The sequence below is a fragment of the Lactuca serriola genome, chromosome 9, assembly GCF_051521515.1.
Source record: "Lactuca serriola cultivar US96UC23 chromosome 9, Lser_US96UC23_V15, whole genome shotgun sequence".
Lineage (NCBI taxonomy): Eukaryota > Viridiplantae > Streptophyta > Magnoliopsida > Asterales > Asteraceae > Lactuca > Lactuca serriola.
This window is the reverse complement of record NC_136416.1, coordinates 213,395,940-213,412,093: the sequence shown is the minus strand read 5'-3', so window position 1 is coordinate 213,412,093 and position 16,154 is coordinate 213,395,940. Positions and strand designations below refer to the sequence as shown.

The window sequence follows — 16,154 nt, the reverse complement described above, 5'->3', positions numbered from 1 at the left end:
TTGATATCATTCATATCTCAGGTCCTCAACTTCTCTTTTTAATAAATCAATTTGGTCCCGAAGAAATTTAATCGTAGTTTCATAAGATTGAAAACATGAAATTTTATTGACTGGAACGTTTGAAGAACTCATCGTGTTTTTTTTAATATATATATTTTCTGAAAAAGAAATAAAATAGAAATAACACTATTTTTTTTTGGATTTTAAAATTTTTAATTCTCTCCTAATATTAAAATTAAAAGAAAACTATGAACAAATTTAACAAAAATAAAATGATATCTAACTTTAAGAATGATTTGGGATCAAAGTTTTTAGACAGCCTTAATCCACTTGTCGGTACCTTCTATCTTCACGTCTTTGTCTGGTCGATCGCTGGTATTGTTGTCCACTTAAACACGAAAAATTGTGACAAAATTAGGACATACTATTAGTTATAATACAAAATGATCCTAAGTTCCTAGAAAATATTTCTTAAGGAACATTTAGCTGACGATGACCAGGGATATTGTTGTCCACCTAAATTGAACAGCAAGATCTATAGACAATCTTTAAGTGTTCAATTTTAATTGTACTGGAAGATGTTTCCCGTTTCCTGATATGCCCCAGTAATCAAGGACTTCCAGAGTACTCCTTACATCGGTTGAGTAGACAATCATTAAGAGAGAAGATAGATTTAGATTATTATCAATTATAGTTTTTTTAGAGGGATTGAGAAGTAGAAGGTTGCATATGCTGTGTACCAGGTCGGATTGTTAATCACACAAAGGAGACAGCATATGGCTAACAGATAAGAATAATTTCATTGATATAATATGCAGAGAAATGGATTTGCATATGTTGCAGCCCAGGTCGGATCTCTTACAATCATGTAAACGAGGCAACATATGACTAACAGACAGATAGAGAGAGAAAACAATTTTCTACAGACCTAATTCAACGGAATTTACGAGTCGCGCCATCAATACCGGAATTAAGGACATAATCCGCACATCAAGGAAAAGTTATTCTACGGTTCCAGATACGGGTTCATTTAATGTGACGAGTAGATTCCCATATATATCTCCCTGATCAACCTATCCAAGCGTCGTATTGTCAGGCTAAACAGATCTAACTAGGTCAAGATTTGTCAAGTCTATAAATTTCCTAAGTTCAACTCTGCCTAGTCATGTCCATTTAGAGTCTTTCGTGCCTACCGACGCATCACCCCCAGAGCATAGACCCTTTAACTTTGGGTACGTTACGCAGACTCAGATTGCATGTTATCACTTGATAATATCACTTCCCAGTCTTTCATCAACAAGCAAAACTTTATGCAACATTTAGAAATGTTAGTACTTTCAACATTAATAAATCCGCCTGAAACGAAACCAGAAGGCTTGCTATAAACCATAAATGGTTCGTTGGCAATCTCATCCTTGGATAGGGGTTGATACTGATATGTATGATTATAAGGAGGAGGTACACTATCATATCCTAAACCCTTTGACTAATTTCGTTAGAACCGCATGCAGTGATCAATCATGTTGGCAACTACCTCGCTTGATCCATCAAATTTTCTAAAATCAAAATTTGCGGTTTCAAATTGTCTTTTTAATGTATCAAGCTCGGTAATTAACTTATCATTTTGTCTCTTAACATAATCATACAGTTCACATTTTTCACTGTATTCTGACTGAATTCTTCTAAAATCCTTTATGTTTGTTTCTAATTTAGCCTTCAGGGGTTTCGGTCCTTTCCTAAGTTGATATCCTTCATATCTCAGGTCCTCAACTTCTCTTTTTAATAAATCAATTTGGTCCCGAAGAAATTTAATCGTAGTTTCACAAGATTGAGAACATGAAACTTTATTGACCGAAACGTTTGAAGAACTCATTGTTTTTTTTTAAATGCCCTTTGACTAAAAACTCAAAAGTCAACCTCAAAAGTCAAATTTAAAAAGTCAAACTTGAAAAGTCAGACCGAAAAGCTAAATTTGAAATTTTAAAAGTCAAACGAGAAAGTCAAAGTTTAAAGTCAAAGGTCAAACTTTAGAGTCAAAGTAAAATTTTTAAGTAAAAAGTCAAAAATAAAAGTCAAAATTTAAAAAACTATAATTTTTGGTTGAAAAAGGACTTGAAAATTAAAAGAAAATTCATTTTGGGCTGAATTTGATAAAAATGTGAAAGTAGGATCCGAAAAGGACACTTTATGAATTAAATTTCGAAAGGGAGTATCGTGTGGTAAGTCAGCTCAGTTGGTAAGGCTCTTGGTTGCTCAACTCCCGGGTTCGATCCCCGACACCCCCCAATTCCGTTTCCCTTTTTATTGAAGCGTTGATGTGAAGCTTGCTGCTGCTGAGCCGAGCCGTCCTTCAAGCCGATCACCGAGCCAAATTCCGAGCCGAGGCGCAGACGATCCCAGCCGTAAACCGCCGACCCGAGCCGCAACCGCCGCCACAAACCGCCGAGCTGTATACTCCGAGCCGCAAGCCCCCGACAGTAAACTCCAGCGACCGTAAACACGTTTACGGCCGTAAACTCCGGGTCGTAAACTCTTCAAGGACCGTAAACTCTTCAAGGACAGTAAACACAGCTACAGATCGCAAAAAAAACGGCATGTTTCACCATTTTTGCTCCAAAACTCGACCAAAGACTCGTTTTTATGAAAAATGCGAAGAACAACCCCCCCCTAATTTTCAGAGATCTATCCAAAAACGCAAGAATCTTTCCAAAATAAGATGAAATCGGCTCCATATCTGACAAAATTGACTGATACAATCCAAGCTCTGATACCAATTGTACGTCCCTAATTTGCCTGTGTATCAATCAGATCCGTTTGATGGTGTGGAATCCCAATCAAACGGATGATGTCAGATCAAATAGAAGAGAAGGAGATGAAGAAGGTGATGAATCTTGTATGTATTGATATGAATGAAGATCCGGATACAAGATTCACACACACTAATACACACTCTCTTTTCTCTCTCTCTCTCTAGATCACCTTCTAATGCACACACTTAAGCTCTCCACTAGTGTTCATCAATCTATTCCTCACACCCTCACCCCTATATATATACATGAGAAACATGGGCTGTAAATGGGTTTACGGCCGGGTCGTAAGCAGGGTTTACGGCCGTAAACCTATTTACGACCGTAAACACCCACTTGGCCGTAAACCTGACCGTAAACTCATAAAATATTACATAAAAACACAATTGCCCAACAAGCCCTTTGTGTCACTATGATCAAGAACCTCCCACATGAAATCTCAGTGTGGTGAGATGAAGAATTCAAACTTTGAACCAATTGAGCCCATAGAACAGACCCATAGTCGAGATTTATACCATGGTACATACCATAGAGAATGGTCACAAACCATTTGCTAGCACCATCATACCCAACCATTCGCTCAGAAAAACCCTTAAAGAGAAGGGTAAACAATCCATTCCATTATGGAGGAAGGCAAGATTTCTTTACCTTGGTAATGGTGGAGAGAACATCATTGTACCCCGTGTTGTAAAACATCTCGAAAAGTTGTGCAGTCGTAATTGATTCTGGGTTCACCATTGAGTCACCACAAAGAAGCCTTAAAAAAGTGCAAAACCTAACTTTTGAGACCGAAGACTTCTTATCAAATATCTCGAACGTAATGTGTTCCTCTGCCTTGAGATACTTCGCAGAAGAATAAACTTGAGAGAGAAGAGTCATCAGTACACATTTGATTGTAGAAAGAGCATGTACCAATGGCGAGTACTTGAGACACTCAACCACCTGCAGCATAAAAGAATCATACTTGAACGGCGTCAAGTCGATGATTAGGTTTTGGTTAGACTTGATTGTGAGGAATGATGATTGAGCGGTATGTTCTTGAATAGAAGATGAGTCTGCCATTGTTGATGCTTGAAGAGGAAAATGAGCAGTAGAGAGAGTTTTTGCCGTTTGAATTCGTGACAGAGGTTGTGAATGGTAAAGTAGAAAAGACTAATAAATAATCCTTTTATAAAATATCCATGAAAGAGAAAATCAATCATGATCACTAAGCTGAGATTTCGGAAACGACGCCTAATTGGGCGTGATTTGACAATTGTAAACCCCCCAAAAAGCATGTCAGTCGCCATGACAATAGGTGACGTTCCATCTCTCACGCGCCTTTATTTGAATCTAATCCATTCGGCGCCTCTTAACATTATCGAGATGTTTCAACGTCCAAAGAAACGAAGTCTGTTTCCTTTCTTAGTTCAAATAAATAAACCAAGCTCCTTTTACTTTTTAACATATAAGACCACCAATGACGAAGAGGCGAAATAACATGACTAAAAATAACCACTAGAACCTCGAACTAGACTTTTGGAGGATCATAAAGATCTTCGTGCAAGAGTGTGCCAATGAAAAAGAAATAAAGCAAATAGTGTATTAGGGATGTAAGTGATGTCATAAGAGACATAAAACGGATGATCCCGGGCACAAATCTCTTCCTTCAAAGTCAAGAGAGACTTAGAAGTGTCTTTGTGGTTTCCCGTTGAAGTACGATCAAATGCTTGTTAAGAAGAAATGAAAGGTATCTTTTGAAAGTATAGGCTATAAGGGTGGCTTTCACTTCAACCAAACTATGGAACTTGATATAAGACCAAAAGTTGGATGAAGTACTTGTGAGGCCAGTGTAGCCTAAGAACAAGTAGGTAGTATCAATTTTCAATGACATGGTGATAAAGAGGAAATCTCAAAAACAAAAACAATCTGGATCTTTAGGGTAGAAAGGTCTTGGTGTTAGACACTTTCATAAAGATCACGCAAAAATTAAAAAGAGATTTCTCAAAAGTAACAAATGAAAGAGGTCATTATATTAATAATCGGTGAATGCTAGAACATTAGATTGTTCACCGTCAATTCAGGTAAGGTATTGGATTTTGGGTTTCACATAGTACGCGGTGAAACAAAACTGTGATCATGAACACAGATGTTGTGTAACCGTAAATGTCAGTGGTAAATGCTGAGAGTCTCAAGGGTTACAAATATGAAATGAAACATGATGGATAAAAGAAAAGAGTTGAGGTGGTTAAATAACCGAATGTACCTCTGCTATGCGAAAGTGACCTAGCAGGTAACTCTTAACTCAATATGAGAAGAGTAAGGTAGCTCATGACTTAAGTTAATTTAGCAGCCGGATTAGGAAGAAACGATTGGTATATATCGAATCAGTAAGGCTTCACTATAGAGTCGTTGAGGCTTTGGACAACATACAACAACATGCTTCTAGGGACACTTAGCTAGTGAACAGAGTAAAAGCATTTACCTTCCCCATGATACATTGTTGAGATTAGCTACCAATGTGTTAGAATAAAAAGAATAAATGAAAATGTTTTTGTATATTGAATTTTTTTTAAAAAAGAAATAAAAACAAAAAAAAATATTTTTGTAGTTAGAAATTTTCTGAAAAAGAAATAAAAACAGAAAAAATATACAAAAGACGCAAAAGCGAAAGCTCGATATATTTTGGTTTTTTTCGTTTCCGATTTTTTCGGGCACCAAACTATACCGAACGCTCGGTAAATTTTTCTTGTTGAAAATTTAAGACGCAAAAGCGAAGGTTGTACTTAATGAGGCGAAGATGGTTTCGGTATTGATTCAGCCTCCATCATTCCCAAGCCTTGGAGTATTTTAATAAAGCTTGCTTCTGGAAGAGCTTTCGTGAAGATGTCGGCTAATTGATTAGCAGATCGAACAAAGTGGATTTCAATGTTACCATCTTCTATGTGATCCTTGATAAAGTGGTACCTCAGTGCTATATGTTTCGTTTTTTAGTGTTGCACTGGGTTGTGACATATTCGAATAGCGCTTTCCAAGTCACAATAAAGGGGAATCTTCTTCATGTTCAGGCCATAATCCCTAAGTTGACTTTGTACCCATATGACATGTGAAATGCAAGATGCTATGGCGATGTATTCATATCCGGCCATAGATAAGGAAACACATGTTTGTTTCTTGGACTACCAGCTGACTAGTTTTCCATCAAGGAATTGACACCCGCCAGTTGTGCTCTTACGATCCAGACCACATCTTCCAAGATCAGCATCAGAGAAGGCTTGAACAAAGAAGCCTGATTTCACAGGGTACCGAAGACCGAGAGACGAGGTTCGCTTCAAATATCTAAAGATATTTTTAACAGCCACCATATGAGGCTCACTTCAAAATCAGGATACTTCTCGTTCACAAATCCCGGTGGTTGCTCAACGTACACGGTCTCTTCCAATTCCCCATTTGAGAACGCACACTTGACGTCTATTTGAAAAACTTCAAAAATTTTGTGAGCAGCGTATGCCAGAAAGATCCATACTGATTCTAACCTTTCTACTGGAGCAAAGGTTTCTTCATAATCTATTCCTTCTTCCTGACAATATCCCTTCACCACAAGCCTTGCTTTGGTGCGTATCACATTCCTTTCTTTATCCATCTTGTTCCGGAATACCCATTTTAATCCAACCACAGATGCATACTTTGTTGTTGGAATTAGTCTCCACACTCGTTTTCGCTCAAACTCATTGAGTTCGTCTTCATAGCCTGTACCCAGTCCAAGTGATCAAGTGTGGTGTTAACTATTTTTGGTTTGATCTTGGAGACAAACTAATTAAACATGCAGAATTCCATTTGAGAGAATAAAGCAGTTTGCTTCGCTTTCAGTTGAGAGCATGTAAGAACTCCCTCAGATGATTCACTAATAATTTGAGTTTTCAGATGATCTCTTGTCCATTTTGTGAGAGGAGGGTAGTCTGGATCATAAGTAGGATCCAATTCAACATTTATTTCTTCTTCATATTCTGATTGAACATCTTCGTCATTTGTATTATGATTCTCCCCCTCGAATGATGAAACAAGTTCAATTTCTTGTTCAAAATTCTCCCCCTTGATTGGACTTCTAGTGTTAATAGTTGGTGATGGGTTCTGCCCCTGGAAAGGCAAATCAGTTCTCTTTGGTGTAGACGAACCATCCCCCTGGAATGTGGGGTGTTCATGTGTAGGTTCGCTTGGACCTTGAGGTTCACTTTCCATGGCTTTTGCAGCTTCGTCGATTATCTTCTTCAAGTTGTCAACCTTATTATCAACTGCTTTCGCTTCAGAGAAAATGGCGTTCTCCGGTTCATCAAAGAGCAACATGTACTATTCAAACAGACTGGATACTGGAACCGAGACTTGACCTGTTTTTGGAAAGATTTTTTCCATTGATCCTTCGCTGGATGGAATTTTCTTCATGTAACTATCATCAAATGTGACATAACAGGTTTCCTCGACTTTCTTTGAATGTTTATTCAGAACCCTATATGCCTTGGAGGTGAGAGAGTAGCCAAGGAAAATCCCTTCGTTAGCTTTTACATCAAACTTGTTTCGGTTATCGCTAGAGTTAAAGATGAAGCACCTGGAACCGAAAACATGGAAAAACATGACGTTGGTCTTGCGATTATTTAGAATTTCATAAGGAGTGATACAAAATCGCTTATTGAGGAAAGTTCGGTTCTGAGTATAGCGAGCAGCAGAAATCGCATCAGCCCAGAAATACAGTGGAAGAGAAGCGAAGTTAAACATGGTTCGGGTGGCTTCGTACAAGGAACGGTTTCGTCTTTCAATAATATATATATATATATATATATATATATATATATATATATATATATATAACTAAAATGCTAGTCTTACCGTTAGTAGGCCTCATTCACGAAGCCGATCTATAAGGTGGGTATAAGGTTGCGGCCTATAAAATGGCGCTTAACGGGTGTACACTCACACCCACCGCTTGCTTGATCGGTGGAGGGTCGTTAGCCGAACGGGTAGGATAGGGCAACCTCATCCTCTCATTAAAAGTATAATAGGAAATACAAAGTAACTACACATATTTTAAAATTTCCCAATCTTAGTTACTTTAGGAAAAGTGAATTGATGCAATCCCATGAAATTACACTTTTCACCTTTGCTAAGAAGTTAATCGAGCATGTGTGGTTTACCGACACACTAATTGGTTCTAAGAAAAGGTGGCAAAGGGTGATTCATTGTTTATCATAGTTCGATGGAGCGTGTGTGGTTTACCGGCACATCGAATAGGTGATCGTTACAATGAAGGCACCATGTGAATTTGCATGGTAATTCACACCCGCTTTGTGATCCTCGGTATCCCAGTCACAAACTAGAAGGGCATATCGAGATTTAAACATGCCATTGAATAGTTTCAATGAATCTCATCTGATCCTAGGAATTCTCAATACATTTAGGACTAATAGTTAGGTTTTATGGTGGAGAATTAGTGAATCGTCATTCACTTACCTTCAATTTATTTGCATGTTAGATTACGGCATCCCTTTTCTAATATGTAAATGTTGTTGTTGGATCCTAGACCTAATTTTTCTTATTGGGTGATAATTAGGGATTCATATTCTAATCTATCTTTGTCCTTTCTATTTGTAGATTTCGAACGCCAACAATGCTGCTGCTAGTTCTTTCACGTTGATGAGCCTTTGCCAAAAGGTCAGCTTCGATGGAACGAACTTTAGCGAATGGATAAGATACATTCGCACCATTGCTCACTATGAGGATAAGGAGTATGTCCTCGATGAGAAGCTCGAGAAAATCAACCCTGAAATTGCTACTCCGGCTGAAATTACCGCTTTTGAAACTCATGAGCGAGATGCAACAAAGGTACATTGCATCATGATAGCCACCATGAACTCCGAATTCCAAAAGTCATACGAGGACATGTACCCGTACGAGATGCATCAAGACTTATTGGAGAGATACCACCAAAACGCGAGACAAGAGCGGTATGAGATTTTCACTAACATGATTTCCGCTAAGATGGGTCATGGAGAATCTCTTACCGTGCACCTGCAAAAGATGCAAAGGTATGTCGACCGCCTTCGCAAGTTAAATGTTGACTTTGGGGAAGACTTGGCGATCGACATGGTGCTTCACTCTTTGCCTCCAATGAACAATCAATTTAGGATGACCTACCACATGAACAAAGAGGAGGTCACCCTAAGCAAACTCCAAGGTCTCTTGAGGGTCGCTGAGAGCAACTTCAAAGACAACTATGTTGCACCAACTCCCAATCCACCCGCTGCTCCTGTCTTGGCTATTGGTCAAGGAAAGGGAAAGAAGAGGAAGGCTTCGTCTAAGAACTATCGCAAGGTTAAAGCCCGAGATGGTGCCTCTTCTAGTGGGACCAAAGTTGATCTCGATAAGCCCTGCCCTAACCCGAAGGAGGCAGAGTGCCACCACTGCCACAAGATAGGACATTGGAAGAGAAGCTGCCCGGAATACCTGCAAGCCATCAAGGAAGGAAAGATCAAGCCATCTTTCGCAGGTATATATACAATTAAATCTAACAATTGTAATCATGCTATTTCTTGGGTTCTTGATACCGGTTGTGGTTACCACATTTGTTCTAATGTGCAGGGACTAAGAAGAAGTAGGGATGTGGAGCAAGGAAGAATCAATCTAATCATGGGGAACAGAAGATTGTCGCATGTGACCAAGATTGGAGTGTATTCTTTAGTGCTTAGGAATAATTTATGTTTATATTTGAACAATTGTTGCTATTCGCCAGAAATGGCTAGAAAAATCATTTCATTTCATGGTTATATAGACAAGGTTTTAGATTTTCTTTTAATAATGAGAATGGTTCTATTTTGGCTTATCCAAATGGTGTCTTTTACTTTGAAGCTATACCATGTAATGGAATTTATGAAACGGTTATGATTGTTGATAACTTAGGAAATGATGTTTTGAACATAGATTCTTCCACTAGTATGGATAAAGCATCCTTGTGGCATTGTCGTCTTGGACATGTCAACAAGAAACGCATAGCCCAACTCCATAAGGATGGAGTGTTGGAGTCATTCGACCTTAGGGAAGATGACACGTGCGAGTCTTGTTTACTTGGGAAGATGACTAAATCACCCTTCACAAGTACGTGTGAAAGGGGTGAGGGCCTATTGGACCTAATACATACCGATGTATGTGGACCATTTAGATCAACCACGAAGGATGGGAACCACTTCTACGTGACTTTTACCGATGATTATAGTCGAAGGAGGCAATATGGCTGAAGAACTTCATCGGTGATCTTGGAGTTGTACCTGCCATAAAGGAGCCCATGGAGATTTTCTGTGATAACGAAGGAGCGGTTGCCTTGACCAAGGAACCGAGGGATCATGGTAGATCACGACATATCGACATAAAATATCACTTCATTAGACATCATGTAGAAGAAGGACAACTTGTAGTGAAGAGGATATCATCAGAAGATAACCCAGCATATCCGCTTACAAAGGGACTGAGTAGGGTTAAGCACTTACAGCATGCTAGGAGTATTGGGCTGAAGGATGATGTTAGCATAGATTAGATAGTATTAGAAACGTGTAATAGATAAATGTAATTAACATTTGATGATTAAATAAAGGAGTTTTATTTATGAGTAATGTTACTATCTTATGTTAACTGTTTGACTATTGTTTCACTTTGCATGTTTTGACTTCCAGAATAATTGAGTTTATTAGGAATAATCGAATTGTTCAAATTATCCACAATCGTTCATATGTTGGAAGTAGATATGAATGAAGATTGTCATGAATTGGTATGTAGATTGTCTAAATGGTGTTAGACATAGCAAAGGGTTGCTGCGGCGTTCATGAGTGCTTATGAACTAGTTTTGAGCATTGGAACAAACCCGCGCTTGCTGGAATCACCTTATGGAATATGATATAAAGGGGTGATCGCAAGACGATAATATCATATAGTCTTAAAACCTAGATATATGGTTTATTATTTGCTAATTGATTGTACATTGATAATGAGAAAACGCATTGGTAACTCAATGTTATAAAACGCATTGTTGTGTATAGTTGATTATTGATTATGTAAATGCATATAAGTCGAAGTTTATCTGTAACTTTTATCTAAGAAGGTAAAAGCGATATCTCGGCCGCTCGATGGTTTGATTTGACTTATGTGTCGGGCCCGGTCAGAACTGAATTGATGTGTTCGATTAAGTTCTATGTTGAATAAATCAGAGATCGAGAAACCTAAATGCTTGACTAACCATTCCATAGGATTGTCAGCATGATATCTAACAGAGGACTGTACGATCCCTTATCTAAAGGACAAGATTGATTAGATTAGAGTTTGACAGCGTCTTTGAGAGCTACGATTGCAAACCGAATTATACTTGTGCATATAGTTACTAGACTTATCCAAGTGGGAGATTGTTGGAATAGTGTCTAAGGCTGCAACTATATTAGGCAAGTAATTGACCCGGTTGTGCATGGTCCTTTTGGGTTGCCTTCACCATAGCAACTTGATAGGATGATTTATTAAGAGAGAGTAAATATTATTAGTATATTATGAGAATAATATAAAGAATAATATATTGTTATTTGATTAATATAAGTCATAAATTAATTGGAATTAATTTGGTGACTTAAAGAGATTAATTAAATAAGAGGGTATAAACTATCAATTGTTTGATAGTTAAACTTTAGACTATAAATCCATATAGATATGCATTGGACGGATTCTAGAAGCTAAGGATAGCTTCAAATCATCCAAGGGGTTATCTAAGGAATGGATTTGGATAGCCTTAAGAGAAGATTATCCAATTAGGGTTTAGGTTGTAACCCTTAAGGAGTCTACAAGTATAAATAGACCCTATGGCAAAGGGAAATCGGCACTTCATCTAAAGTAAGAAAACCCTGGCCGATTTCCTCCCCTCTCCTCTCTCCCAAATCATCCTCCTTGCTATTTGGTGTTTGTAAGCCATTAGAGGAGTGACAATTGTGACTCTAGAAGCTCCAAGACAACAAGATCAACAAGGAATTCAAAGGTATGATTCTAGATCTGTTTTAACATTGTTCTTATTCCTAAATAGTCATTAGAAGTCTTGAATTCAAAGCATGTTTAATTAGAAAGCCTAGATCCAAGCATTAGGGTTTTACATGCGCACATAGGAAAGTTCTTATGGATAAAACCCATCAGTTTAGGGAGCAGAGAAGTTGTGAGTTACTCCCTTTTCAGCCAGAAATTCTTCAAACTCGTTGTTTTTGAATTCTAACCCATTGTCACTTCTGACATTTCTTACTACCTTTCTCAACTTTATTTCCACTTGTTTTATGAAGGTTTTGAGCTTTGGAGTTGCCTCTGATTTCTATTTAAAAAAGAAAACCCAATTGAAGCGTGAAAAGTCATCGAAAATTACAAGAATGTATTTATTACCACCAATACTTTTTATGGCGGAGGGACCACACAAATCGATATGTATAAGCTCAAAGGATTTGATGATCTTTGTGTTAACCCGTGTGGGATGACTTTTCCAGCTTTGCTTTCCCATTTCGAATGCGGCGCACAGATACTCCTTGTCAAACTTGAGAAGTGGAAGTCCTCGCACATGACCACCAAGAACTAGCTTGCTGATATCTTTGAAGTTAAGGTACAAGAGCCATCAGTGTCACAGGCAGCTTTCATCAGAATGAGCTTTCGTTAGCAGGCATATAGCAGGCTTCCCTCATATCAGGTTTAGATTTAATGGATACATTTTGCCTTTGCGTTGGGAATTCAACAGAACTCTCTTAGTTTTCTTTTCTATGATCTTGGATCCCTCATCATGAAACGAGACCTTCAGGCCAGTCCCCACAACCAATTGCAAAACACATATGAGATTGTGTTGCAATCCTTCCACATAGGCTACCTTTCGAATTGAAAAATCTCCGTTCGTTATCATTCCATAGCCTTTTATTGAGCCATATGAGTTGTTTCCGTACTTGACACATCCCCCATCTTTAAGAGCACGAAATTCTGTCAGCTCTTCCTTCCTTCCTGTCATATGACGTGAGCAGCCACTATCAATATACCATTAGTCGTTGAACTGTTCGTCACGTATAATCTACAAAAATTAAGCAGATTTAGGAACCCGAAGTTGTTTGGGTCCTGGTGAGCCTTTTACAGAACAAGGAAAAGCAATAGAAATATCAACCATATACATTCATTTTATTAAAGTGGTTTCGTCTTTTCTTTTAATGGTGAAAACTTTGATTTTGTTATTTTCTTTGTTTGGATTAGTTTGTTTTTCTTTATTTCAATTCTTAACAACTCCTTTAGTATCCTTCCTAGGGTTAGTAGTCGTCTTCTTTGTTTGTTCTTCTGAATCTGAGACGAGCATTCCCTTTCCTTTGACATCCTTAATAGGATTTTGCTTAGTTTGAGAGTAATGAGGAGAATTGGATTTAGGACCGAAACTGCTCTTTCGGTTCTTCTAACTGCTTGATTGGCAGTGAGAGCATTGATCAGAGTTTGCCTTTGTACTTACTTTTGTCTTTGGATTGTATGCCTTTTCCTTGTGAACATAGTTGGTGTTCTAGGATTGCCAAAACTACTTCCTCTCAGTTAGACTCTTTTGATATCTCCTGTTTTGCTGGCGTTTCTGCTCTGACAGTTTCTTTTGAGACTTGTGAATGTTGACTTTCGGTTTTGGTCTTTCTCCACGAGTTTTTCTCTTCAGTTAGGCGGATTCGCTAACCGCCCACGCAGGTTCGCTTTGAATATTTTTAGTACCACTTGTACTTGCTTTAGCGCAGTTAGATGGCTTATTGATTGGTTCAACCATGTATCTGCGTTTTACCCTCCACGAGGTTCATTCTAATAATCCTTTCATTTCATTTGCATTATCAATTGGGGCAGACCAAAAATACTCATCATAGCCATCAGCATTATCTTCATCTACTAAGGAAGTTGGCTCAACAGTTTGCTTCTTACTAATCCCAGTGGTGGCGTACAGTTGATTTGGTACTGTTTGTACCTTTCGGTATACTACAACCTTTTCATTCAGGATTTTGTTTTGGTCTTTAGATGATCGGGCGAACTCAACTGAGTTTTCAGATATAAGGATTTTTTCTGGTTCGTGTTCGGGTTTAACAAATTCAGAAAAATCAACCACGTCCTCTACAGAAATTTCACTAATGTCATCGTCCTCGTCAAATTCAGAAGTATTGTCAATATCAATCTTGTGTTCTGAACTTAATTTGGTACTCAATGAATCAAAATTTTGTATGGTTTCGTTCTTAATTTTGAACTTATCATTTTAATCCAATAAGTTTTTAAGCATGTCCTTGTGGTCTTTTGACTTAATAAAGGACTCAATTTTGTCGAGACCAATCCTAAAGGCATCAGTAGTTTCTTCTGACGAGACAATTGATTCACATTTATAACAATCAACATCTATTTCGTCTTCCTTCAGTTCAAGGAAGGGCAAAATCATTTTATGAATCTTTTTGCAAATATCGCAATCTAGATGCAACTGAGTAATATTTGTATAAAGACGCTTAGCAATCAAACATAAAATATTCCTTTGTTTTAAAATTTTCAAATTGTCACGTTGCAAATATATTGATTCGTCTCTTTCCCTAACCAACTCTAACTCCTTCTGCTCTATCCATATCCTTTGCTCCTCACTCTTGGAAGATACCCTGCTGATTTGATCAGTTAGGTTAGAATTTGTGATGTGAGTTTGTTTTAGATTACCACTTAGACTAGAGAATTTAGATTGTAAATCTTTTAATTCCTTTTCATAGTTAGAAACATGTATTTTTAGTGTTTTAAGGATAGAATTTACCTTCTTGATCAACTGATCACATTCGTTGATCTGTTCTCCAACCGGTTTCGCTGTGAAGCATCTATCCTCCCTTTCTTTCGCTTCATCGTCCCCTCCATCTATATTGTAGCCTCTCATTTGTGACACTCCAGCAGTCACCATCAGACACCTTCCAGCAAATTCAGTACTGTCCTCCTTCGCCACAAAATCCCTGCCATGCGTGGGCTTGCGAACTTCTTCATGCTCGGAGTCGGTAAACCAAATCTATACTCCTCCAAACTCACCATCAACTGTATTCTCCTGCACAATTAAAGCATTCATTGAATTATTAGAGGTTTTCTTCTTCTTTATTTCCTTCAGCTTGCGTAAATGGCACACTTCATGATCTTCTCCATCCTTCTTCTTAGGCATCATTCTCAACATGCAATCTTTAGCAAAGTGATTTTTGTCATGGTAAAAATTGCAGTCATATGCGGAGTCACCTACAAGCTTGTTCTCCTTCTTTACTTCTTCTTGTTGAGAAGCGTTTTTAACCTCCTCTTTTGCCTTTTCGGAACTGTAGCTCCCTTGCCAGTTTTGGTTCTTGGAGGTGGGGAACTTTTTGCGAGCACACTTCATAGGATTAGAGACCATTAATGCATATTCGTCAATTGTCAGATCACATTCAGAGAGATCCAACTCTTCTTCTTCTTCAACCACATTCTTGCTCTTTGAGATAAGAGCCAAAGATCCCATACTATACACCACTTTCATTTCCTTATTCACTACATTTTCATGTGACTTGAGTATTCCCACAAGTTTCGCCAATGAATAGGTTTTGAATTGTTCATGAGCTTTCACAGTTGAAACCACCGCCATATATTCGGGTCTTAGGCCATTCATAAAAGTGACCTTTGAAGGTTTTGAGCATTCTAACACTCCCATGGTATACATGCAACCCTAGAAACCTTGGATCTATGTTTTATCTATGATACATGCAAAATGTTTTTCCAAGGTTCATAACCTATCTAGCATACATGGGGAACTTTTAAACAGAAAAGTAAGCAAGAAATCATACCTTGTAGTAGTTTGGATTCCTTGAGAACCTTGTGAGCCTAGCACCTCAAGTGTGATGCCTCAAATGTCTCACACAACACCAAATGCACTTGGAATAACTTAGAAAGAAATGAAGAAATTTGAGAAATCGGCTAGCCCTCACTTGTATGTCTTAGTAGCCGATTTTGGTGAAGAACATGAAGCTTATATAGTGTGTTACAATTAGGGTTACACCATGTAAAGCCTAATTGTCATGACTTTTCATTTCCATGACCCATGGGTTCTATAAACACCATGGAGCCTCCATGGAGCTTCCTATGGGTTTTAACCCAACTTGATAATCCATGTAGCATTAGCCCACTATACAAGTATGGATGATTTACACAATCAACCCATATATTTAATTAGTCTTCTTTTGACAACTTAATTAATTCCAAATTAATTCTTGATCAATACTAATTAAATAATATTATTAATATATTAGAACTTATAATATATTAATAAACCTTAAGTGTTAT

At 37.9% G+C, this 16,154-nt stretch overlaps 1 protein-coding gene across 1 annotated transcript; it reads right to left on the bottom strand.

The window, feature by feature from the left end:
• Positions 1-5,965: 5,965 nt before the first annotated feature.
• On the bottom strand, positions 5,966-7,130 carry LOC145076529 (uncharacterized). The gene is made up of 4 exons (XM_079022367.1): positions 6,692-7,130; positions 6,372-6,536; positions 6,163-6,257; positions 5,966-6,115 (listed from the first exon to the last, which is right to left on the bottom strand). Exons 1-4 carry the CDS (start codon positions 7,128-7,130, stop codon positions 5,966-5,968), a joined length of 849 nt encoding a protein of 282 aa, XP_078878493.1.
• Between the last annotated feature and the right edge of the window lie 9,024 nt (positions 7,131-16,154).

Bases quoted from the DNA above. Each gene is read 5' to 3' on its own strand.
- LOC145076529 (XM_079022367.1), bottom strand. From the start codon at position 7,130: ATGTTGCTCTTTGATGAACCGGAGAACGCCATTTTCTCTGAAGCGAAA. The intron at 6,258-6,371 runs GTCAGGAAGAAG...TTTTTCAAATAG, and splicing joins GCTTGTGGTGAAGGGATATT to ACGTCAAGTGTGCGTTCTCA. The intron at 6,116-6,162 runs GTGAGCCTCATA...AGATATTTGAAG, and splicing joins AGAAGTATCCTGATTTTGAA to CGAACCTCGTCTCTCGGTCT.